The sequence below is a fragment of the Acipenser ruthenus genome, chromosome 1 (assembly GCF_902713425.1).
Source record: "Acipenser ruthenus chromosome 1, fAciRut3.2 maternal haplotype, whole genome shotgun sequence".
Taxonomy (NCBI): Eukaryota; Metazoa; Chordata; class Actinopteri; order Acipenseriformes; family Acipenseridae; genus Acipenser; species Acipenser ruthenus.
The window spans coordinates 48,590,172-48,618,025 of NC_081189.1; the positions used below are offsets into that span (position 1 = coordinate 48,590,172).

Below are 27,854 nucleotides of genomic sequence, written 5' to 3' on the forward strand. Positions count from 1 at the left end.
CAATGGACAAGAGCCCAATTAGTTAGCTTAATCTTCACATTTCACTGCTGGCTGGCTCATTCACATTCTCTCAGTGTACACATAAAAGCAATTACAAAAAGACTTGGGCAAGGGTTTATTTGATTAAACGCTTTCAGGTAACAATTCATTACTTGTGGCAAATTGCTTCAATGGATGTTTTTATTTTGTTGGTGACCCCACAAACAAGTATTACCACTGACTTCGAGTAAATAGGCTTAAAAAATAGTTTTCATTTTACCCAAACAAAATACTAGCTGAAATACTTAGGTGTTAAGGTGCTAAAGCCCACAACAGATAGGCGCGGTAAGGCACTAGAGGCATTTTGCAGCCTGTATCGCTGGCATTGCTTTCATATGGCGTTGGACAGATCAGCGCGGGGCGATACCGCTAGTCCCGCCATGACGCGGTACTGTCAGGGTATTAACCAATCACAGCCAAGTGCTGACAACACGTGCTTGCCAGGAAAAATCATGAATGAAACTGTTGTCTACGGAGGTGTCCAAACACCCTGAAGTGTTTGATCACGCCCATATTTCATACAAGGACAGGCAGGTCAATATTTTATACATTGCCCTGGATAAGAATCCTTCCTGCAGCTAATTTGATACTGTTATCACATTTTGCCTTTTTTTATTTCTGTAGTTCACTACTATTTTTACTAAATAACTGGCTGTAAAAGGAGATATTTTTTAACACTAGTGGTAGGCTACTTGCTGCTAGCGGCGTATTGTATGTTTCTTTGCTAAGCTGATGGCTCATTTCATACACCAGCATATAGATGATAGAAAAACAACTTTGAAAAACAAACCAGTGTTTTTATTTCATAGATTATATGGGGGGCATTACAGCTATGGCCAAATGTTTTGCATCACACCCTAAAGAATTAGTAATGTTACGTTGACATATTGAAATTACATATCGCTTTGTAGTTTTTCAAAAATTGAAGGATGTGACATTTTGAAATCTAATTTCAGGACAAGAAATAGAATTTGTGAACTCAAAATATTTTGAATAAAAGTGTTCTTTCTAATGTATATATGGATAACAATATAGTATAGGCTTCTGTAAGGTACAAGTTGATTTCCACCCAATTCAAGATCAGAGCGAGAGGCCACTCACGGGAAAACCATTTGGCCTACTCCTATACAGATTTTAAAAGTGAAAAAGTATATTAGAAATGGAATGTTCATCTGCACATTAAAGGGAGCTATTGAGATGCAACTGAAGCTACTAAAGGATATATATTGAACGCTATTTATTTATTCAATACAAAACCCCAGCAAGTTGTATTTTCTACAATTAAAACATGATACCAAGACCAAGGTGTTTTGAACTGAATACATTCAAACACTAACATGATTGCACGCCTCAGGCACATAGCAGGAGAAGTACTACAACACCTACCTAGACATATGTTAAAAAGTGTTATCCAATTAATTATTTTTTTAAAAGGAGCATACTCTAAAAAAGAGGGACAGTACATTCTTGAGCTGTGACACTGCTTGGCTTATTGCTAACATCAAAGCCCAGTGTATTAACATCAGCTGTCTCTTCCCTACCTAATTAGAGCTGGATAAAACAGTGGTAACACAAGCCTCACTGTAATGATTTAGTTAGTGAGATTACTCATCTTGACAATGAGGTCCACCAGTAGTGACCTCGCTTGAGTGCCAAAGGCAGCTTCTTGTTGGAGGCATATTTCTTCCAGAAGTGGGTGATGCTACAGGTGTTCATATGAAATCAATAACCAGGAGGGTAGCAGCTGGGGTCAGATGTTACACACCCAGAATTACACGTGGATAAGGAAGCTTGTACAGCACATACGATTAGACATAGGACTACTATTATTAATATAGGAGGTTGTGTGGTCCAGTGGTTAAAGAAAAGGGCTTGTAACCAGGAGGTCCCCCGTTCAAATCCCACCTCAGCCACTGACTCATTGTGTGACCCTGAGCAAGTCACTTAACCTCCTGCTCCGTCTTTCGGGTGAGACGTAATTGTAAGTGACTCTGCAGCTGATGCATAGTTCACACACCCTAGTCTCTGTAAGTCGCCTTGGATAAAGGCGTCTGCTAAATAAACAAATAATAATAATATTAGCATTCTTTTTACAAATAGTTTAATTCATACAAAATGCATAATTCATTACAAATTAATTTGCAAGGGGGATCCCCCCCACCCGCAAGTAAACTGTTTTCACATTGTAAAAGTTATAAAACCATTCCAACAGATAACAATATGTATCTGCTGTTGCTGCTGTAAAGACAATCGTCTCTTATAACCCTCTAAACCTAACCAACATTTGTTACCAAGCTGCTAAAGGCCAATCTAAGGTCTTGTTAATGTATGCTACAACTAATGTAGTGTTAGTCACATAAATGACTCCTGCCTTTTCTCTTCCTCCTCTTCTTTTGCTTTCTCTATCAACTCATCACTATATTCTCACTTAATAGCTCTTCATTAGCTCCCCTTCATCCTATCCTTCCCCCTTCTCTCAATCTCTTTCTGTCACTGCCCCCCCCCCCCCCCCCCCGCCTGCCTGCCTGCCTGCCTGCCTGCCTGCCTGCCTATCAGCATTGTCAGGATTTATAACTGTATTAAACTACATGACAATCTGTCATTATAAATCATTTTCCTTTCTTTACATATCACAGACAATAAAAGCTTTGGCAGTGAAAGCCATTCATCATCATAAACACTGAAGACTCCAGCCATCAATTTCACTCACTTTCTTAATTTAGTGGAGAGACAAGCTTTTTAAGCTAAAACAACCAGGGGAAAAGAAACAGAGTTGGAAAGAGAGGAATAATTAGATCTGAGGTCTCAGAAAGGTTTCCTTGTTGAAGTTGAGTGCTCAATCAAGAGACAGAAAACACCCAACATAACAATAACAATAACATTTTTGGCCTGGTGGTGTAGAGGCATGAGTTGAACGATCATTACGTAGCTGGGGGGTTTATGGGGCCAAAGCTAACTTGCAAAACAATTCATAAAAAAGTCTATCTTCTTGGCTGACCAATGTAGTTTCATTTATGACCAATATGCTCTTAGATTTGACAGCACAGGAATTAAAGTCCAGGAGAGCACCGAGTACTCGGACCACACTCATCCTTCCAGGGAGGTATGCTTCCTGTATTCAGGTCTATCCCCAAATGTATCCTGGCCAGTCCACTAGCCCTTAGTGTACTGCATTTCAAAAAGCATGTACACTGTCCATCCAATCTCTAAATGTTAATCAAATGATGGCTCTATAACACATTCTGTTTGAACACTCAATGCACTCTCTCTTGTTCAATCAACTATTTAACAATTTTAACGTTTCTACAAATCAGAAGATTTTTTAAGAATTTCTTAAAAAAATTAATGCTAGTCTACAGGCGAAGCAAGTAGGGTACTTTTCATAACAGTTACACAATATTATTTTCATTTTACACATGTTTTTGTTTTACATATGATAGTATAGGAAGGCATTAGCAGTGACTGGTTCATAATCTGAAGTGGGTCATAAAGCAGGTCAAATTAAATGTTATTGCTAAACAATAGATGGGCTCTTCATAGCCAGTCTGGCACGAATCCCAGAAGAAGAAAGGTCTGCCCTCAGTTCCACGGGGGGATTTTAGCAGTTTTTCAGCTTTCTACCATTCTTAACAGTCTGTCATCAAGGTCACGACTCAAACAAGTCGAGATTTTAAAAATATATATATATATATATTCGGCTTTAGCCTGAAAACATTACAGCAAGTAAAGAAAAATAAAAATAAACCAATAAGGAAAAGGAGTGGGTGTTAATTTGTATTTGTGGTATTTTTAAGAACATCTTGTTTTTAGTTAATATATCTCTGCCAATGGGAGATGGTAAACTAGCAAGTTATAGAAACCTCACTTTTTCTTGTCTCTTAAAAGTTAAATTGTTCTCTTAAGCTGCTTATTATGCGGCAGGTGCATATCTCCATGGAGACAGATGTCACAAGTGTGTCACACTTTCACATCTTCCATATATCTACAGTACCCCTTTACCAATTGTGATGAAACTGTTGGATGTCACACTTATATTTTTGCATATATCTCTTTAGAGAACCACTTAACCTTTCACTCTTTCATTTATTATGAAAGAGAAGGGCTTATTCAGTTGTGTTAAACCTTGATTTAGGTTAGGGTTAGGTTAGGATTAGGGTTAATATTTAGCACAAATTATTCGGCGTATTAGATTCTGCGGGCATATGAAGATTGACTGTCCGATCATCTTCAAAACTAGCCCTCTTCTGCCATTCATGACTTACTTAACATCAGTGATATCCCTATACAGAGATTATTTTCTCTATCAAGCAATTACTTGGTCACATGTGATGAGGTAAAAGTCTATTGGGGTAAATGGGAGACAACTTAGGTCTACATTAAAATCGATTACATGTTGCAATCACTGACATTTTGTATTGTTTTTTTAACACTTATTTTATTTAAGATAGTGTTCTCATTTTCTGTGTCTGTTTTGTTTACCCCACAAGTCCTACCATATTACAGTCATACAGCATGCAGTCAAACACTGCTTTCTCTTTCCACTGTACTGTAAATCCACTTGTTTTCCAAAAGTCTAAAAGTACTCTGGGCCTGTTTAAAAGGTATGTGTATCCAATTTGGTTAGACAGCAATTGCTGCTGGGACCAGAGCTAGACACTTAGTCCCCCAGCTCTCCTGATGGAGAGGAGACAGGTGCCTGCAGCAGTAATACCCACAGAATTTCTGCAAGTTTTCCTACAGTGCTATGCATCGGGGAACTGAGAAAGACAAACTTCATGGATTATACTTTATTACATTTATTACACATCTAGTCTTAGTACTTGGGCAAAGTTAATGCAGGCACACAGTAAAATTAATTATATCACACTAGAAGTGTGCCAATTATTCCGGTCTGTTTTGAGTCGACTGGCATTAATTATTTTGAAAATAAAGTTAATTGCCAAACGAGATGCCCTACAAAAAAATATTCTGAATCTGCCTGTTTGCATGAGGGAGTTCCATTATTACTGAAGTACACACCCAGCAGCATCATTATCACTATTATACTACAACCTTCCTGATTAGGAAACATTAAATGGAAAAAGGGATTTTAAGACAATAAATGATGACAGGCTACCAGAAACTTTCTTGGTATGGTATTTTTTTTATTACACTTCACAGGAAAGTAGTGAATAGAAATGTTTTGCACAACTTAATTTTTAACACTCGCTACCAGAACTATTTTGATATGTTATGGTTAACAAACAAGTATCAAAAGGTAAATGGCATTTTTTGTAGTGTACTACAGTAGCTGAAGTAATTTAATGAATATGTCACTGTGTGCTGTTATAGCTTGTAAGAAACTACACATGTAACTCAGCAGTGTGCACATCACACATCTCCAGATGCCACATTTCTACCACTTTTAATAAGGAGGACTTCTGTTTAGGAGATGTCATAAGACTTACTGTATCTTACCTTGGTTTGCTATGATTTTTTTAAAGTCTGCAATAAGGTTTTCTACCTGCCTGTGACAGTATTGTGTATGCGGGTAAACGGTTAACTTGAATAAAAAAAAAAAAAAAAAAAAAAAAGCAGGAAAGACCTTTTTGAAATTATTGATTCCAGATTTGTATTTTTTGGAAGCTGAAACTTACAATTCTCACAACCACGAGAGGGTGCTATTGAGCTGACATAGTTCCCTAGACATCTGCCATTGAGAGATCCAGGCCGGCCCTTTGCACAGAAGTTTCTGCTGCGGGTTTCCAAAGAACAGAGTGCTAGTGAGGCTGTCCCTTTACATTATTTGGTGTGAATTTCTCACCAGTACTTAAATCTGAATTTCTTCTGGTCAAATAAGAAAGAATGCGTGTTACATAGTTTATACAATGAAGTGTCAGTATACATTATGTGCTATGTTGTGAGTTTAAATGTAAAAGTCAAATTATTTGTTGATCCTTTTGTTTCCCAGACACATATTTCACATTCACCAAGTGGTGAAGCCCCTGTTTCCTGCCACAACACTCTTTTTCACTTATGTGTAGAGTAAAAGAATTCAAGTGAGGTCCCATTATTATTATTATAATTATTATTATTATGCATTTCTTAGCAGACACCCTTATCCAGGGTGACTTACATTTGTTACAAGATATCACATTATTTTTACATACAATTGTCCATTTATACAGTTGGGTTTTTACTGGAGCAATCTAGGTTAAGAACCTTGCTCAAGGGTACAGCAGCAGTGTCCCCCACCTGGGATTAAACCCACAACCCTCCGGTCAAGTCCAGAGCCCTAACAACTACTCCACATTGCTGCCCATTACCTTTAAGGCTCAGGTGGGATCCCATTAACTGTAGCACAGGAAGTCAATTTACAGTGTTGTGTATAGAATAAAATGGCTTTGTAAAACAAGAATGTTATTATGCTAATTAAAAGGTAAGAGCCTATCGCTCTTTTAAAATAAAGTCTAACGTGTTCCTGCTGTTTTGGGCACACAATTCAATAAGAAATAGAGCCGCTACAGCCCCAGCCAGCCAGCGCCCCATTGTGAGGGAAGTATTTCACTAACCCCCTTAGAATGACAAGCTCACCTGCTCTCTAGCTTAGCAGTTTATAATATACCTTGTCAGACGAGGATTTGCTCGAATTCCATTGGTCTCGTAATGATTTTCTCATTAGGACAGAATTTCTGGATTTGTCAGAGATTTCAAGTGTGGGAGTTAATTAGCTGCTTGTCCTAAACAAGGGTTCTTTTGACAATCGGAACAGAAAATTGCAGGAGCATTCTATTAGCCTTTTTATTAAGTGCATGAAACTGATATGTTGCCTGACTACGGGATTCATACAGGAGGTAAAAATTATTTACAAGCAGTCAAATGAAATCTCTGGAAATGGTTCGTAACGTGCCATTTGTATTAAAAGTGCACGCAAAAGAGGGAAACTAATGCTGTTGGTTATTGAGTTAACACTAATTAGCTTTGACGTTTCACAGATCTCACTGCGGGCGTCAAGACTTTATTCTGCTTAAAGGTATGTACTGTCCTTCTAAAACTTGAGTGCGGTATACCATGTTAAAAGCAGAGCAAGAGTGGTTAAGCTAACTTAAAGCATGGTAAAGTGCTGTGCAAGTCTAGTAAATCACAGAGGAGCTTGGTATTGTATAGTAGAAAAATGTTTAAAATCATGCTGCAGTACAGTATATTCATAGTGTAAGTATGGCCAGACATGGTAAACTCCATATTTACCCTGGTGACCTTTTATAAGGGTGAAGTTGGTATACAAAACTGAGCCCTATACAGTTTTTCCTCATAATATGGAAAACCAATTGCAGTTTGCCTAAAAGTGTGCTTTATTTTGACTTCAATTGTTTTACAGATATCTCTGTTTATCAACTATGCAGGAGGCACTGAGATTGTAATTCAATTTAATAAAAAAAATAAAAACTGTGAAGGTACACTAGTGCTTCTAAAATACCAAAAATAATGTTTTACCTGTAAACTCACTGTACACCACTTGCACAACCTTCAGGCAGACCAATAACAGAAGACATTGATAAAAAGTACAAGAATCAAGTTGCGAATCCATGTTGGTTTGTCACACTTGGGAGATATTGGGGTAATGGCAGGGGTGCAAATTAGGGTACCTGATATAGCGCCAGCAACATTAAATTTTGGCGCCAGTAGAAAAGTTAAATTTTATATATATATATATATATATATATATATATATATTTCTTAGCAACCATAGATGATGATAGGTCTGGACTTCTCACATGACCCACCCACACTCCTCCACATATACATTGATTTCACTATGTAACACAATTTTTGTTCCTGGGTAGTAAGTGTTATTTCCTAATTGCTTATGCCTCAAAAGTATAGAAAATGGCTATTATTCCCCACAAACTTTGCTTTTGTGACCAGGACAGTGATATTTTTAAATGTACCTATTTCCAATGAGAAAATGGGCGAATTTGTGTCTTTTCGTTCACATAAAGTCAGAAAAAAACAACATATGAATCCAAATTAACATGTATTTATACTAAAGTAATACAAAAATGACTACAAAAGATTTAGAAGTGAGTAGTTTTTTGAGATTTACGATTATACTTTAAATCACTTTCACGAATCAGCCCCCAAATGTAGTCTCCCATCATGTTCTCGTTATACTGTCCTTGGTAATGGCGTTCAAAGTCCAGTATATCCTGGTGGAAGCGCTCGCCTTGCTCCTCCGAGTATGCTCCGATGTTCTCCTTGAATCTATCAAGATGAGCATCAAGGATATGGACTTTGAGGGACATCCTACAGCCCATTGTGCCGTAGTTCTTCACCAGAGTCTCAACCAGCTCCACATAGTTTTCGGCCTTGTGATTGCCCAGGAAGCCCCGAACCACTGCGACAAAGCTGTTCCAAGCCGCTTTCTCCTTACTAGTGAGCTTCTTGGGGAATTCATTGCACTCCAGGATCTTCTTTATCTGTGGTCCGACAAAGACACCGGCTTTGACCTTTGCCTCAGAAAGCTTAGGGAAGAAGTCTTGAAGGTACTTGAAGGCTGCCGACTCCTTATCTAGAGCTCTGACAAATTGTTTCATAAGGCCCAATTTGATGTGCAGTGGTGGCATCAGCATCTTCCGGGGGTCCACCAGTGGCTCCCACTTAACGTTGTTCCTCCCCACAGAGAACTCGGCCCACTGTGGCCAGTCCCGCCTGTGGTAGTGCGCCTTGGTGTCCCTGCTGTCCCAAAGGCAAAGATAGCAGGGAAACTTGGTAAAACCGCCTTGGAGACCCATCAGGAATGCCACCATTTTGAAGTCTCCTATGACCTTGATGCCATCTCAGAAAAATGCAGATATGTATCCACTTAGGCAGCTGGAACTAAACTCAACTGGTGGGCTTAAGGCCCCTGTATTTATACTACTATTTATATTACTGGAAAGTTCTAGAAAGTTCTAGAAGTTACTCCAAGTTTACTCAGCACTGAATCTATCTGGAATGTTCTGGAAAATAGGTAAATTTCAAAATATCACTGTCCTGGTCACAAAAGCAAAGTTTGTGGGGAATAATAGCCATTTTCTATACTTTTGAGGCATAAGCAATTAGGAAATAACACTTACTACCCAGGAACCAAAAAAAAAAAAAAAGATTGTTACACAGTGTTTTCTTGTTGTAGAAAGCTAATGCTTATTTTATTATTATGAATTACAGTTTAATACAGTGTTAGGAATTGAAATAACCAATCAAAAATGTTATAATTTATTAATAAGTCACATATATGGCTACAACAACTTAGATAAAATGTTTTTTGGCGATTTTTTTCATCCATATCTTTGTTGAATTCAGGAATAGAACAGCAGGTAACTGAGCCAATAACAAACCTTCAGTGATACCCTATGGTGGGCATTAATACTGCGCCGATTGTAACAAATGTGCACAGGAAATCATATTTACAGTGTCACAGGAAGCAGTTACTGCTTTAATGAGTGATTTTACATTCTATTTACAGTCTGCAGTGGGGTGTAATATTTCCTGGCAAGGTATTCAGGAACATTTCTTTTTTACATTTCCCTTAGTATTTTAATTTATTTTTTTACATTTCCATTACTACCCTACATTGTTATAGACAGAGAAAGTAAGTGGGACTGGCAGAGTTGATAGGTCACATTGTCAAATTATTTGAATAGAATGAAGAAGCTCAAAGCAAGTTCAGAGCCAAGCAGATTTTGAGAAAAAGGATAACTCCGCATTGGAGCATCAGAACCCCAAACCACTCTGAATGATTGAAGCAAACACCTTACAATTGGAAGGGGAAGATACAAATATAAATTCAAATGATATGTAAAGGTACGTGTTCTAAACCTTTCAGTGCCCATGATGAGAGCCCTCATCATTTTATAGTGTCTTGAGTGTGTTAATGACGAGAGACCTCAGAAGTCATAAGCAGGAGTTTACAGCCACACTGGAGTTGAGGATATTGTTTCAGGAGTTTGACGACAGAACATACCTGTATAACCAACCCTTTAAAATGTGTTTAGAAGTAAACTATATTACAATATAAATTGCTATTACTTAATACACCCAGAGTCAAAATTATGAAAGTTACCACAGACGCTACCCTATCTGATATCCTGTCTGATCTTTTTTTCTTCCTCATTAACCTGTTCCACGGTTTCATAAAGCAGGGTGGCACAGCTTGGATAAGTGGGGTATTAACTTGTTTCCTGTATACAAATATGTTTATTATTATTATTTGTTTACTTAGCAGATGCCTTTATCCAAGGTGACTTACAGAGACTAGGGTGTGTGAACTATGCATCAGCTGCAGATTCACTTACAACGTCTCACCCGAAAGACAGAGCACAAGGAGGTTAAGTGACTTGCTCAGGGTCACACAATGAGTGAGCCAGGATTTGAACCGGGGACCTCCTGGTTACAAACCCTTTTCTTTAACCACTGGACCACATAGCCTCCTAATAATAATCGGACAACATGTAACATCTACAAACAGTTAAAAGTACAGATGTGAAATGTGCAGAGGTTTACTCACCTTTTCAAACAGCTACTCAGAGATAACGATAGATGACCTGTTTTACCTAACAAAATAATCTTCCCTGTCATGGACTTCCATTCACTGCCTAGGATCTCACATTTGTAGTTTTGAATAAAATATTTGATATAGCAAACATGTATTTTCTTTTTAAAACATATTTGGTACTACAGTATACTAGGCTAAAGAAAGCTCTGTTTGCATGGCTTAGTTTCCGGAACTCTTCCTTGGTATACCTGGAGAGAAATATTGCCACCTTTCATTACCCAACCAGCATCTTCCCCTAACAATGGAAATATTTTGCAGTCATTAACACTGCTGTAATGAAATGACCGAAGAAGTGAAACAGTAACAGAATAATTCATTAGCCATGGCCACTCAAAATGTAGTTTCAATCTTGGAAGAAGATGGTCCACACTACCCTAATTAAATATGAGTAGCTCATTTACTCTAAAATTGTGAACTTGGCTTTGCAACTTTCTAATGTATATCACTGGTCTACACCAGAAAGACACCCAACAATGATATAGTGAAATCAATCCTGTAAGAGAGAAAGACAGTGAGGTATAAACGTCCTTTACCTGCTACAAGGGGATAGGACGGCGGACCTGGGACACTGCCTCCAAGGTCTGCTGGGGCTGGGTTGCCTAGGCTGTTTTTCATCTCATCCAGTCCACCCGCTAAAGACGCCATGGCTGAGTATTCTGAGCCCTGCAAACAGAACCGGAGAGACCTCGTCAGAAAAGACTTTTCAGGGGTCTAGGACTGGCACTGGTGAATATGGCTAAAATGAAGTGCTGGGAAGCAAGCAGAATCTGACAAGGATGGAAAGGTGAGGGGTTACTGGGCCCTATTGTGAGGGAGCACTGCTAGTATAGACGAGTTGTATGGGCAAGTAACCACCAAGTGGTTGACAATATACACTAGATCATTCATGGGGTATTTTTGCACTGGCTTCCCCTTCTGGGTAGCACATTTCTGACACTTCTTTAAGGCTTTGGTTATTACACATTTAATGGAAACTGCAATGTTTTGTACTAATATACAGTGCCGTGAAAAAGTATTTGTCCCCTGTCTGATTTTCTGCATTTTTGCATATTTTTGACACTGAATGTTATCAGATCTTCAACCAAAACCTAATATTAGATAAAAGGGACCCTGAATGAACAAATAACACAAAAAATGGATACATATTTCATTTATTTGTTAAAGAAAGTTATGCAACACCCAATGCCCCTGTGTGAAAAAGTAATCGCCCCCTTAGACTCAATAACTGGTTACGCCACCTTTAGCAGCAATAACTGCAGCCAAATGCTTCCTGTAGTTATTGATTAGTCTCTCACAGCGCTGTGGAGGAATTTTGGCCCACTCCTCCATGCAGAAGTGCTTTAACTCAGTGACATTTGTGGGTTTTCGAGCATGAACTGCTCGTTTCAGTCCTGCCACAACATCTCAATGGGGTTTAGGTCTGGACTTTGACTAGGCCATTCCAAAACTTTAAATTTCTTGTTCTTCATCCATTCTGATGTAGACTTGCTTGTGTGTTTCGGATCATTGTCTTGCTGCATGACCCAGCTGTGCTTCAGCTTCAGCTCATGGACAGATGGCCTGACATTCTCCTGTAGAATTCTCTGATACAGAGCAGAATTCATGGTTCCTTCAATGATGGCAAGGCATCCAGGTCTTGATGCAGCAAAGCATCCCCAAACCATGACACTACCACCACCATGCTTGACCGTTGGTATGAGGTTCTTACTGTGGAATGCAGTGTTTGGTTTTCGCCAGGCATAACGGGGCCCATGTCGGCCAAAAAGTTCCACTTTTGACTCATCTGTCCATAGAACATTGTCTTGAGGATCATCCAGGTGCTTTTTGGCAAACTTGAGACGAGCATTCATGTTCTTCTTAGTGAGCAATGGTTTCCACCTTGCTACTCTGCCATGAATCCCATTTTTGCCCAGTGTCTTTCTGATGGTGGAGTCATGAACACTGACCTTAGCCGAGGTGAGATAGGCCTGCAGATCCCTGGATGTTGTTCTAGGGTTCTTTGTGACTTCCTGGATGATTTTACGCCTTGCTCTTGGAGAGATTTTGGCAGGACGGCCACTCCTGGGAAGACTCACTACTGTCCCAAACTTTCTCCATTTGGACAATATGGCTCTGACTGTGGTTTGGTGGAGCCCTAGAGCCTTAGAAATGGCATTGTAACTCTTTCCAGACTGATAGGCATCAACAACTTTTTTCCGGAGGTCTTCAGGAATTTCTTTTGTTCGTGGCATGATGTGCCTCTAGAACCTGTGTGCTGACAACTTCACTCTGATGGTAAGGGCCAATGTTAGTCAGATTTATATTGGGCAGGGCTGGCCCAAATCAGGCCTGGTTGTTAGCCAAAGTACTCAAACAGCTTACCCTAATTATCCCTTTAATTGGGTTGAGTTAACTAGGGGGGGCAATAACTTTTTCACACCTGAAGATTGCATGTTTGCACACCAAAGAAATGAAAGAAGCACCAAACTTTGGTGTCATTTTTTCTCTCAGACTCCATCTATATACTACTACAACCCACAAAAAAATCTGACCAAATACAATGTGAAAAATGTGCAAAAATGCAGAAAATCAGACAGAGGGCAAATACTTTTTCATGGCACTGTAAGTTTCTTAGGTGCCTCCTTGCTACATTATTCCATGTAGTCTCCTGTGCACACAACTAATTCAGATAGAAGACTTTGCTGTCTGTCCAGGTATTTATTATAGATGCAGAGACTAAAAAAGTATGATAACTGTGAGCAACTGTTTAATGCTAACACTTTAATTATGGGATCTTAGTCAGTCTTCTGAAATAAGTAAAAAATATATATATTTGGAGCAACTGCACCTTGAAAATATCATATGTGCTCCGACTCTGGCCTACCAAAAATTAGAACCTGCAACTATATATATATATATATATTATATATATATATATATATATATATATATATATATATATATATATATATATATATATACAGACGTGCTCAAATTTGTTGGTACCCCTCCACAAAAAACGAAGAATGCACAATTTTCTCTGAAATAACTTGAAACTGACAAAAGTAATTGGCATCCACCATTGTTTATTCCATATTTAATAGAAATCAGACTTTGCTTTTCATTTTTTTATTCAACATAATATTGTAAATAATAAAACAAATGAAAATGGCATGGACAAAAATGATGGGACCGCTAACCTAATATTTTGTTGCACAACCTATAGAGGCAATCACTGCAATCAAACGTTTTCTGTAGTTCTCTATGAGACTTCTGCACCTGGTAACAGGTAGTTTGGCTCACTCTTCCTGAGCAAACTGCTCCAGCTGTCTCAGGTTTGATGGGTGCCTTCTCCAGACTGCAAGTTTCATCTCTTTCCATAGATGTTCGATAGGATTCAGATCAGGACTCATAGAAGGCCACTTCAGAATAGTCCAATGTTTTGTTCTTATCCATTCTTGGGTTTTTAGCTGTGTGTTTTGGGTCATTATCCTGTTGGAGGAGCCATGACCTGCGACTGAGACAGAGCTTTCTGACACTGGGCAGTACGTTTTGCTCCAGAATGCCTTGATAGTCTTGAGATTTCAATGTGCCCTGCACAGATTCAAGGCACCCTGTGCCAGGCGCAGCAAAGCAGCCCCAAAACATAACCGAGCCTCCTCCATGTTTCACTGTAGGTATGGTGTTCTTTTCTTTGAAAGCTTCATGTTTTCGTCTGTGAACATAGAGCTGATGTGACTTGCCAAAAAGCTCAGTTTTGACTCATTTGTCCAAAGGACATTCTCCCAGAAGGATTGTGGCTTGTCAATATGCATTTTAGCAAATTCCAGTCTGGCTTTTTTATGTTTTTCTTTCAAAAGTGGAGTCCTCCTGGGTCTTCTTCCATGGAGCCCACTTTCGCTCAAAAAGCGACTGATGGTGCGATCAGAAACTGACGTACCTTCACCTTGGAGTTCAGCTTGTATCTCTTTGGCAGTTATCCTTGGTTCTTTTTCTACCATTCGCACTATCCTTCTGTTCAATCTGGGGTCGATTTTCCTCTTGAGGACGCGCCCAGGGAGGTTGGCTACAGTTCCATGGACCTTAAACTTATTAATAATATTTGCAACTGTTGTCACAGGAACATCAAGCTGCTTGGAGATAATGCTTGTCTATTATTTTCTTTCTGATCTCCTCAGACAACTCTCTCCTTTGCTTTCTCTGGTCCATGTTCAGTGTGGTGCACACAATGATACCAAACAGCACAGTGACTACTTTTCCCCATTTAAATAGGCTGAATGACTGATTACAAGATTGGAGACATGTGTGATACTAATTAAAGAAACTAAGTAGTTTGAAATATCACTATAATCCAATTATTTATTATCTTTTCTAAGGGGTACCAACAAATGTGTCCAGGCCATTTTAGAATATCTTTGTAGAATAAGCAATAATTCATCTCTTTTCACAGCTTCTTTGCTTTATTCTATGACATACCAAAGGCATGCAAGTATACATGATAAAATAGCTTTTAATTTCATCACTTTTCAGGAGGAATGAAGCATTATTTCAATGAACTGTAAGGGTACCAACAAATCTAATTTTATGTATTTATATATATATATATATATATATATATATATATATATATATATATATATATATATATATATATATATATATAAATACGTAAAATTATGAATCCAACTTCAGCACTCCAAATAGAAGCAAAAGTAAGCAAAATATGAAGACCTCAACCAGCAACAAGCAATGCATGTCTTGATTGATGTGTGATTACTGGTATTCGCTGCATCTTGGGAACTTTTTGTTGTTTTGACAGTAATACAAATAAATACAAAAATCGAATATGGCTGCCACAAATATGGGAGTATAAGCTTTAGTGAGTAATACAAAGAGGTGTTTATTCAAGTTTGGAGAGGATTTGATCAAAACTGACTTCTGACAGTTTTTTTGTGTGTGTGCTTTGTGAGTTCTTTGTTTCCTGTGTACGCGTTAGTGTTTTAAGATATTTGTTTAACTGAAAACCAATTATAGCCTGCATGGAGTTTGTATTTTTGGATAATAAAAATATATGGAGACTTAAATGGTGCACAGGTGTTGTGCCTAGCTTTGAGATGCAACATTCTGTTATTGTCCTAAAGCTAGAGGCAATGCAGTGCTTTCAGTTTTATGGTTTGTCTGAAAATCAACCACAACCACACAGCCACCTGCACAGCTGAGGTAAAGAAGACAAAGTTATTCTGCAGTTTTGTATGTACATCAAAATAACTACAATCAATTTGTTTTCGTGTTTCTCCCTTTTCTGCTGCCCCAATAATTTATTAAAATGTTGAAACGTATCTGGGCAACACTCATTCAAGGATGTACGCTATTTCAGAGTGTGCACTGCACACAACTGGTTCAGAAGATAGTTGTAATTACACAAAACAGAGGGAGAGCTCTCACTGTAAGCATAACAGACATAAAACTGTAGACTTCCTTGAGTGATGTGACCCAAATCAGACAGAAAATATTATAACGGAAAACTTCAACCCGATAATAATCATGACAACTCCTTAAAGAGGTATCCTTACCAAACAGGGTTAAATGTGTATATACACATACCATTTTATACAGAAAAAAAGAAACAAGCTATGTTAGATGTGATCCAAAACTGCTGGACTTTTAGTATGAAATGCCTACGATTCATAAACAAGCAAATCCATGAATAGTTCTGAACAGGCCTGTTTTTTTTTTTCTCTTCCTCACTGTAATATAAATAGCTGCATTTCCCCTCTCTTGTTGTTCCTCATTTTCATTTAGCTATAATGGTGACATGCAAATGTCTGAGAATAGCACCAGTAATTGAAGATTATGAAGTATCGCCAGCCCCTGACAGGCAGCTAAGGAAGATGGATTATCCTCATTTTTCTGTAAATTTTGTCAATTTTGGAATTCATAAGCTATCAACCCTGATCAAAATGTGAATACACAGCTGTGTCAGGGACAGGGAAAGAGAGGAGAAAAATGATGCAGTGTCACCGTTCCCAAAGGCAATTGCTCTGCTTTCCCAATGGATTGGGGCACACGTTAGGCAAAAATAAAAGAAAAACACGTATGCCAATGTTCCAGAGTGTTGATTCCACATTGCAAGGGCTCGGAGCGTCTCCAACACAATTCCTACAACTGAGGGTCTCCTGGAACAGTCAAGTCAATCAGAACGCAGTCCAGGCTATTGCTGCTTTTTATTTCCTGTCTCCTCCCTTCAATTTTCCTATTACAGGGAGTAAGGACTGCTGGGACTCGTTAATAGCCCGCTGCAGCTCCATATCAATAACAGATGAGGTTTAATCGTCCAACACAAAAATTATTTAGGCTCAGTGCGGACGTTCAAAGCAATTTGCATAATAGCATTTCCATTCCTCCCCCACCCAACCTCATCTCATGTAAACAAGACCCATAGACCATAAACAGTAATAAACCACAGCTTCTCTGCTACTCTGCTTGTAACAGGGGTTTGCTTGAGGAGAATGTATTTGAGCAGAAAGCAGGAACCATCATTTTAACTGCACTTTATTTGATAAAGTACATTCAGAGTCTACAACATATAATACATAGTTATTGTTTGTAAGGATGTTCACTGCTTGATTTTTTAAATTCTGGATTTGATAAGAGCTGACTTTCTAATCAGGGATGCCAATATATTGAGTGATAAGAAAGAAAGGGTTTGAGTGCAGTATATCAGGCAACTAATGCCCCATCCCCAATTGTTCTTTATTTATGTATCTATCCTGATACTAGAGGGGAGGGAGTGTAGGAGTTGGGGTTATAACATAATATTTGGAAGCAACAGGACAAGAAAGGTCACTCTGAATGCAGAGTTTTGCACTGTTGTTGTAGAAAGGTAATGTTTATTTTATTATTATGAATTATAGTTTATCTGATACTGTGTTAGGAATTGAAATAACTGATCTGTTCACAATTGTTATAATTTATTAATAAGTCACATATATGGCTACAACAGCTTAGATAAAATGTTTTTTGGGGATTTTTTTTTTTATCCATATCTTTGCTGAATTCAGGAAAAGAACAGCAGGTAACTGAGCCAATAACAAACCTTCAGTGATACCCTATGGTGGGCATTACTACCATTGTAACAAATGTGCACAGGAAATCAGAAAACATTTTCACAGTGTCACAGGAAGCAGTTATGGCTTTAATGAGTGATTTAATTACTATTTCAGTCTCAACTATTTCCCAGCCTGCTGTTGGACCATCCAATTACTTGTTTATTAATCCACCGAAGCCAGTTATTTATAGAGCTAACCAAATAATTCCACTTAATCTTATTAATATGTATTGTCATCACTTTAACAATCTTACATTGTCAGTTATAAAAGTTACACACATTATGTTGCATTTTGTATTGGTATTACCAAATGACCACACTATACCATATATCATATGGGAGATACTGAAATTGAAGAAGGGAACTATGAAAAAAGACCTAGGAGTTTATGTTGACTCAGAAATGTCTTCATCTAGACAATGTGGGGAAGCTATAAAAAAGGCCAACAAGATGCTCGGAAATATTGTGAGAAGTGTTGAATTTAAATCAAGGGAAGTAATGTTAAAACTTTACAATGCATTAGTAAGACCTCACCTAGAATATTGTGTTCAATTCTGGTCACCTCGTTACAAAAAGGATATTGCTGCTCTAGAAAGAGTGCAAAGAAGAGCAACCAGAATTATCCCGGGTTTAAAAGGCATGTTGTATGCAGACAGGCTAAAAGTACTGAATCTATTCAGTCTTGAACAAAGAAGACTACGCGGCGATCTGATTCAAACATTCAAAATCCTAAAAGGTATAGACAATGTCGACCCAGGGGACTTTTTCGACCTGAAAAAAGAAACAAGGACCAGGGATCACAAATGGAGATTAGATGAAGGGGCATTCAGAACAGAAAATAGGAGGCACTTTTTTACAGAGAATTGTGAGGGTCTGGAACCAACTCCCCAGTAATGTTGTTGAAGCTCGCCGAGATTCTGGGATCAATAAGCTACTAACAACCAAACAAGCAAGATGGGCTAAATGGCCTCCTCTCATTTGTAAACTTTCTTATGTTCTTAATGAAGTGCCAGATCGACCGAGATTAAAACCCGCCCCATCGTCAATCTTTCTGTTGCACCAATTAGAAAAGCTACTTGGAGGCAATTGCCAAACCCCTTCCTTTTTATAATATCCGCCCTTACTGTGGAACTATAGAGCAGTCTGATACGCGACGGACTACTGGTGATAAATTACTAAAATTAATGCATAAAAAAAGATGCTTTTGGTGACATTTGTCACATGACCAGTTATATGTCTAGCATATTATTAAACGTTTTACCACTTCTTTAGAGTTTATACTTTTAAATGTTTACAATTCCCATCCCTAATATATATATATATATATATATATCGTAATGATCTGTGCATTTGTGTTGTACTATACTTCTGTGTATGCGTGTTTACGTGCTGTGTGTGTCTTATGTCGTTCCCGTTGTTTGTAATTGTGTTCCCTTCCCCCTCTGTATTTCCCGCCGTTGTTTAACTCTGTCTCTGTTGCAGTGTGACCCTAGCCTGCGCATGGGGGCATGTTCTTTGTCTCCCCTGTGATTGGCCCTTCCTGCTGTATCAGTCGTGTAGTCTGTGGTCTGTGTCTCCCTGTGATTGGTCCCGTCTGTAAGGCAGTGTGTTCACGTGTTCAGTGTGTTCCCATTGGCCCAAAATGTGTGGCTGAGGACCAATGGGATGTGTAAGTTTTGAATATAGTAGCGGGGGGTGGGGGGCTGGGGTTATAAAAGGTGCTGTGACGCCCTGTTGTTGTGGTTGTCTCGCAGTTGCCATGGTTCCGGAGCAGCTGCCAGGGAGCTGTGTGTGTGACTGAGTGCTGAATAAAGCTTTTGGAACGAGAAACCAATGTGTCTGTCTCACCTGTTTTCTAGCTGTCTGTGAAACGCTACGTTGGCGTCAGAAGCGGGATAAGAACAAAACCTACAGGCACAAGGAGGTACTGCCTGCCCCGAAGCAAAAGAGGAGGGGTGGCCATTCTCGCAGACAAGCAAGGGAACCGGTGCCACTTCCAGCGTCGGAGAGGGAGGTGCTGTCCGCCTGGGTGCCAGAGAGTTTAGAGCTTGTGCTGGAGAGTTAGACGGAGCAGTGGAGCGGCTGGAACCCCTACCCTTCCCGGATCTGGCGGGATGGCGAATGGGAGGACCTCTTTGAGGACCTAGAAGACCGGGGGTTGGTGCTTTGTCTGCGGGGAGTTCAGGCACGAAGTGGGGCGCTGTCCCCGTCAAGAGGGAGAAGAGCTGCCTGCCCGAAAGCAAAAGCGGAAGAGGGGCAGCCATCCCAGAAGGCAAACATGGGAGCCGGCGCCGTCCCCACTGCCTGAGAGGGAGATGCTGCCGGACTGACTGCAAGGGAGAGAGGAGCCGCTGCAAGCGCCAGCCCTTTCAAGGGCTCCTGCAAAGGGCGCGAGCAGGAAGCAGGAGTGGCGACAGTCACCAGTGCAACCCCCTGTTCCCCAGCATGTGCCAGCCCTTTCAAGGGCTCCTCCAGAGGGTGCGAGGCAAGAGCAGGAGCGGTGACGGCCGACAGTACAAACTCCCGCCCCCCACCAAGCAAGAGCACCAGCGCCTGACTGCACGGAACCACCGCTTGACTGCCCAGAGCCGCCGCCTGACTGCCCAGCACCGCCGCCTGACTGCACAGAGCCGTCGCCTGACTGCCCAGCACTGCCGCCTGACTGCCCAGCACCACCGCCTGACTGCCCAGAGCCGTCGCCTGACTGCCCAGCACCACCGCCTGACTGCACAGAGCCATCGCCTGACTGCCCAGAACTGCCGCCTGACTGCCCAGCACCACCGCCTGACTGCCCAGAGCCGCCGTCTGACTGCCCAGCACCGCCGCCTGACTGCACAGAGCCGTCGCCTGACTGCCCAGCACCGCCGCCTGACTGCCCAGCACCACTGCCTGACTGCCCAGCACCACCGCCTGACTGCACGGAGCCGCCGCCTGACTGTCCCGTGCCACCACTGCCAAGCTGCCCGCTGCAAGCGCCGGAGGGTCCCACGCCACCGTCGGCATTGCTACTGCCAGCATTGTCCCTGCTGGAGTGCACCGCGCAACTGACAGCACTGCCACCACTTTTAAAGGAGACCCGACGGGGCAAAAGACACTCGGGTTTTGGGGGTAGGAAGGGGGTTAAACGGGCACCCCCTTACAGAAGCCCCGGGGTTACCAGAGGGGTTAAACGGACGCCCATGACCAAAGACCCAGCCTGGCAGAAGGAGGAGAAGAGACCGCCTCTATCACAGCGCTGCCCGCTACCTCCTTACAAGAATCTGGAGGGGAAAAACCGGACATGAGGGGAGAAGGGCTCTGTTTTAAGAGAGGAGGTGGCCGATTGCAGCTACGAGTTGCATTGCGCCCTGCAGACTTTTTGGGGACAAAAAGAGACTAAGGTGAGGGCAGTGTAACGATCTGTGCATTTGTGTTGTACTGTACTGTGTATGCGTGTTTACGTGCTGTGTGTGCCTTATGTCGTTCCCGTTGTTTGTAATTGTGTTCCCTTCCCCCTCTGTATTTCCCGCAACTGTTTAACTCTGTCTCTGTTGCTGTGTGACCCTAGCCTGTCATTGGTCCTTCCCACTGTATCAGTCGTGTAGTCTGTAGTCTGTGTCTCTAGTCTGTGGTCTGTGTCTCCCCTGTGATTGGTCCCATCTGTAAATCACTGTGTGTTCATGTGTTCAGTGTGTTCCCATTGGCCCGAAGTGTGTGGCTGAGGACCAATGGGATGTGTAAATTTTGAATAGAGTAGCGGGGGGGGGGGGAGGGGGGGGGAACGGGATTATAAAAGACTCTGCGACTCCCTGTTGGGTGGTTGTGTAGTGGTTGCCATGGTTCCGGAGCAGCTGACAAGGAGCTGTGCGTGTGACTAATAATGTTGAATAAAGCTTTTGGAACGAGAAACCAACGTGTCTGTATAGATATATATAGATATATGTACACACACACACACACACACACACACACACACACACACAGACAATACCCACTTTCCAAATTAATTAACTCATGTTTAACTTAGTGAAAAAGTGTATTAAAAAAAAAAAAAAAAAAAACATTTGAAACTTTAGGATTGGTTCAATTTGGCCTGTGACTATCCAGTTGCAGTCAAAGGATCTCTCATAAAAATGGTTTGTATAATAATAATAATAATAATAATAAAACACACTTGGCAGGATTAAAAAAAAAAGTGTTATTGTATCGAACACGTGGTATAGTATCGAGAGCTTTAGTAGCAAGTTATTTTCAAACTAAATGTGTTTCTTAAATCAATCCGTTAATGCTTTGAAATTGAGTCGATGAGGTCGTTCTGAACGCATTTCTCGTTAAGCTTTGTCGCAGGTCACGTACATCACTTCCTGTCTCAATGACTAAATACGGGTAACTCGTTAATCAAAATGCATGTTAACAAAATCAAGAAAAATGAATGGAAGCAGAATTCGCCGTTATGGAAACAACTAGCGTACAGCGAGACAGCCCTCTCACCTGCGAGCAGCAGCCAAATGTCAATGAAATAAATAAATAATGTGAATATCTATGTTGTGTTTAATTTGTAAACTTCATTTAAAATTGTGCATTTTGTCTTGCAGAATGTACATGTATGTAGATAACTTAACGTACAAATTGGGGTCAATCAGTTCTTTAGAAATGAAATAAGAACCAATGAATTGAAAGAAAATAGTACGTGTGCAAAATGATCCAATGAAAATGAAATGTCGCTTCACATTTCCGCTCTTCCAACAATGATCAGGGAATCTGAGCCTTTGAATATTTTTAAAAGCCGTCTCAAAACATACTTTTTTAAACTTGCCTTTCCAGTTTTTTAACTTCTGTTTGTTTATACAATGTTTTTTTATATGCGTTTACTTTTGCTGTATTATTATTATTATTATTATTATTATTATTATTATTATTATTATTATTATTATTATTATTATTTCTGTCACCGTAAAACTTCCAATAATCGCCGGGTCTTTTTTAAACGACGAGTTATGAATAATAATACATGCGCGTCATACTTGATGTGGTCTTTTTAGTGGATTTTATTGTTTTTATTATTATTAACAGTGGTAGATGCACTTCAGTTTTTCAATGCAAATTCGTTCTGCTTGTTCATTTTCTAACGTTTTGCATATCCTTGTTTACTTTTGCTTTATACTTTGGGGGTGTACAAACAATACAGTGGCATTGTGTTATAAAATAAAATAAACTGTTGCTTAATACCCACTGACACAACCTTTTAACGATTTTGCTGGAATGTTGCAATTTAGTTGTGTTAATGCTATAAGGTTGTTAGTGCGTTTCCAGGATTGCATCTGAAGTATTTGAAAATGTAAGTGATGTTACATAATAAACGCTGGGTCTCAATAGTCGACAGGGCTTCTGGCAAATATTGTAATGAAACGCCCCCGGCGTTATACAAAATAAAATTATATAATAATAATAATAATAATAATAATAATAATATTGTGATGACCCTTACTATTTTTGTCGGTAAAGCAGGAAACCGAGAGACAACAATTATTAACAAATGTATTATACTTGATCATAAACAAGGTCCGGGCCAGGACCACGTCACGTAAAATAACAAATGAAATGCCAAACCTCAATGAGACAGCTGCATTCAGCAAATGTATGCTTGCAGCGCAGAAGAAAATCTCTCGCCGCCATATTTCCAATATTCCTTATTTTAAATTGATGTCTTATTGTCTAAGTGATACACCAATGGTTATTGGCTACTGTGCCAATTACGTTGTGCATAAGAAGCGATTCCATGAGAATACGTTGTCATGACAAGTCACTAATGTAAAATGGCTAGACACCAAGGTGGGAAAATAGGTAGCTCGTGTCATTCTTTTAGAACAAGTACCAATTAAAATTGGTACACGTAATCATTTCTGTGCTCCGACTGGTCTAAATGAGTACGTGTAGCGAATATTTGAAATGTTATCTACACAATGCGTTTTTTGTCGCTGATGGCCTTCCATATGCAGTATTCAAGTAGCATGACAGTCATAAATAACCCTATCCCTTATCTTTTCGCCTATTGATTCGCCCCATTGCCACTGTACTTTATGCCTCCATGCATCCCTTCCTGCAATATCATCTGGCAGTGTGTTCTGGGCTTAAGCTTACAAATTGTTAAAACAAGTGAACAACTCTCATTCATAACCACAAGTATATACAAGTCTAAAATATTTTCATAACTACAAATATTGAATTATCTAGGTAGTCTTTGTATCGTTGACGTCACAGCTGCGGTCTGTTAAATTTCTGTTTCAAGGTGAGTTATAGTCTTTCGTTAATTAAAACCCTCCTTTTCCAAGTGCAAATTAACTGTTGATACTGTTTACTGGACCACATGGAATGGAACTTGATTGTGAGAGTCGCATAATTTAGTTGGGCAAGAAATGTGAAGACAAAGCATGTGGTCTGTATCGGGCTCAAACCTAAAAAGTCTCACAACCTCAATATGGCAGCCATATAGGTTGAGAGGTCAATGTCAAGGTCACATGTTAAGTGTGCAGTGTTTATAAAAGCTTACAAATACAAAGCCACTACCTCAAATGGTCACCGAGATATGAGTTTTTAAATAAAGCCGCAGTAGCAGCGGTAGCGTTATAAAATTCCAATTACAATGTTTCTTGTATTTATTCACAATTGAACTTGACCTAAGAGAATCATAGAATATGTTGTATATGAAGCCGAGCTTCCCTCACATAGACAGTTAATTATTATATTAGTGGCGACTGTAATTTAATGTACTTTATAGGGCATTTTCCAATCAGTTATTTTACTGGTAATTACCAAAACTGTAACATATTTTATTGTCCTCGCAATCCATATCAACATATATTCACTGAAGTTGAGATTTTTTTTTTTTTATCCAAGCTTTTGCAACTCCGTTTTGAGTCAAAAATATGAAACTAGAATGATGAACTGTGTAGACAGGACCCTGGCAAGGCTGCCTGCTTAATCGTTTTTATAAAAAAAGACAAGTACCCTCTTCAGCTGACCTCTCTTCAGTTTAACCTTCCAGGACCCTTCAAATCCAAGGGTCATCTCCGTGTCACTCCCACCCCAGCTGTGCAGCCCTCCGTCCTCTGCTGCTTTTTTCTCCCAACCCTATTTTGTTGTGCTATTGATCTGTTGGCAGCAATGGGCTGGATAATTAACCAGAAATTAGGGTTTCTATTACAGTCGAGAGACTTCCCCAGCTGATTTATCACCTGAATAATTTACTGTGATTGAAAGGAAATTAAAATTAACTCCAGTTGACAACTGTGCACTTTTTATGGGCTCAAATAAAGTCAAAAGCCAAATTAATAGCCTGGTGGTGCTTAATAGTCTGCTGAGAGTAAATATGTGGCAGGCTGCACTGGCTGTAAAGAGAAATTCATTTTTTTCTCTCTCTAGTACCAGTTTTAGGCATTTTCCTCTTCTAAATTACCTGGTGAGAGAATGGAGTTTAAATGTTTCAGTTAAGTGTGGTGGCTTTTACTAAAAATGCAGGTGATTGTCGAGGGTACATCACTCTTCTTTTATCCTTATTTTAGGCATTTAACAATATTGATGTTTACCAGCTTCTGCACACCTAAGTCTAAGAGAAATTACCATTTTAAATCAGAAAAGTAAAATTGTAACATCTATCAGCATGATATTAAGTTTTTATTTTACTGGGTTACCACAGTTGTTCCATTCAAATGTCCTGGGTCAAATAAATTGTGCTGCAATGTATTCAGTGGCAAAATTACAATGTTCACATTCTTTCATAAAACAGAATTTATAAATGACAGTTCAAATCAACAACTCATTATAGTGTGCAGAACAGTGTTTCTCTCCTTTATGTAATTTACTGGTTTTTTTTAACAGGAGAGTTTTTTTTGTTGTTTTTGTTGTTTTTTTTTTTTTTTACTGTAATATGGTCCAAATTATACTTTTGCTTTCTGGCTAATTCAAAATGAAAGGATTTTTGAATATACTTTAAATTTTGAAAGACTATTCCAACATGAAAAAAAATTCTTCCCAGCACTACAAATCAACTGGGGAATGAAGGGAAACACATTCCACAACATGTTTGCATTTTGTACAGTATCATGCATCTAGTAATTGAATCAGTGGTTGGAATTTTGTGTTTTGCAATTTTATGCCCAGATCTATTTGTCCAACATTGTGGCCTTCCCACCTGTTTTTATCCTGGACGGCACCTCTGGCGCACAATGTTTAGTTGTGGTTACACTCTGCGTATACTTTTACTTTGGGAGATGTTTGTTTGAAATAAAAGTGCCATTCTCAAAATAATATCTTAATTTATTCCTGAAAACCATTGCAACCCCCCTACACACAGACTGGTTTGTGTGGATGTCAAGTGATTGTGTATACTCAAGAAAGAGCTTTGGGTGGGGTTTTTAACTAACTCTCCAGTAACTGACTGAGTTGAGTAATATAAAGTCACTTCTGTTTGCTCCACAAATGGAGCCCAGCGCTTTTGGCACTGCAGACAGATTGATTGGTCTCTGAACCTGGAGGCTGGGGTTGAATGCTCAGTCACTACATCTACTTATCATTCTAGATATTCCTTACAATCAGTTTGACAAATGTTTTGGTTGATGCCTTCATCAGTGATGTTCGCCAATTTGCAGTGTATTGTGTCATAGGTTAATAATGAGTATTATGTAATTACTTGTTTTACCAATTTAAATATTATACAACTGGCAAACAAATAAAAGAATATGCGGCCAGGTTGTCATCGTAACACCCCCACAGTAGATTCAAAGTGGAAGAATCTTTTAGCAAAAGCAGGCAGTGGCCTGGTACAAAAGGGAACAGGTTGGTAAACCAAGAGAGAAAGAGGCCTCAGGTCAAAGAAAGAAGACTGCAGCTGAGTAATCTTTCCCTTACCTGCTCTGGTTTGATGGTCTCAGTGGTTGTAAAGATGTCAGAATAGTGCTGTCTTTCAAACACTCGGTCCAGTACCTCTAACTGCTGCTGTGTGAAGAGGTCTCCTCGCATCTGTTTCCGCAGGAAGTCCCTGCCTGGGTGCGGGTGGCCATTGGAAAGTGGGGATTCTTGCATACCTTTACAAAGAAAAGCAAGGGGATGTTAGTGTGACTTCATGTTTAGCACTTCAGGTCAATGGATTTTGTGGATTGGTTGGTCAGCTTTTAAGGTAGCATTATCATGTATTAAAATCCGGGCATGTTTAGTTTAAGAACATAAGAAAGTTTTCAAACGAGAGGAGGTCATTTGGCTCATCTTGCACGTTTGGTTGTTAGTAGCTTATTTATCCCAGAATCTCATTATAAGCAGCTTCTTTACTGGGGAGTTGGTTCCAGACTCCCACAATTCTCTGTGTAAAAAAGTGCTTCCTATTTTCTTAGTGAGGTGACCAGAACTGAACACAATATTCTAGATGAGGTCTTACTAATGCATTGTACAGTTTTAACATTACTATATATACAAGCATTTTGTTGGCCTTTTTTTTATAGCTTCCCCACATTGTCTAGATGAAGACATTTCTGAGTCAACATAAACTCCTAGATCTTTTAAATAGATTCCTTCTTCAATTTTAGTATCTCCCATATGATATTTATAATGGATATTTTTATTGCCTGCGTGCAGTACCTTACACTTTTCTATATTAAATGTCATTTGCCATGTGTCTGCCCAGTTCTGAATGCTGTCTAGATCATTTTGAATGACTTTTGCTGCTGAAATGGTGTTTGCCGCTCCTATTTTTGTGTCGTCTACAAATTTAAAAAGTTTACTTACTATACCAGAATCTAAGTCATTAATGTAGATTAGGAAGAACACATGACCTAATACTGATCCCTGTGGTACTCCACTGGTTACCTCACTCCATTTTGTGATATAACAAAAGCCAGGAAACTTGGGGCACTTAGGGTAGGAACCAAATAAAAAATAAAAGGTTTTAGAAGTAAATGGTTTGAAATACTTTTTCTACCAGAATCTAGTTCCAGCAGCCTTTTCTCTGATCCTTTATCTCTTATCGTCTCTGTATGTGCATCACTATAGAGTAGCACCATACATGTCCATTTACAGCCACCTTTTGAAGAGCAGCTACAAATCAATTTCCATGTAGTAAAATCTATGCAAATTTGAAGGGGGTTTGTCTAACAACAATGTGCACTCACAAATGATTACGCCTGT

At 39.5% G+C, this 27,854-nt stretch overlaps 1 protein-coding gene across 4 annotated transcripts in view; it reads right to left on the reverse strand.

Moving 5' to 3' along the window:
- pax5 (paired box 5) overlaps positions 1 to 27,854 on the reverse strand; it is a 158,544-nt gene that overhangs the window by 58,541 nt on the left and 72,149 nt on the right. For 3 of the 4 annotated variants that reach the window (XM_034035847.3, XM_059025908.1, XM_034035848.3), the window contains exons 6-7: positions 26,586 to 26,761; positions 11,146 to 11,275 (exon numbers count right to left, since the gene is read on the reverse strand). In XM_034035847.3, the coding sequence (XP_033891738.1) occupies positions 11,146 to 11,275; positions 26,586 to 26,761 (306 nt within the window). The remainder of the gene's footprint in view (positions 1 to 11,145; positions 11,276 to 26,585; positions 26,762 to 27,854) is intronic. The other variant, XM_034035849.3, reaches the window with a different exon arrangement.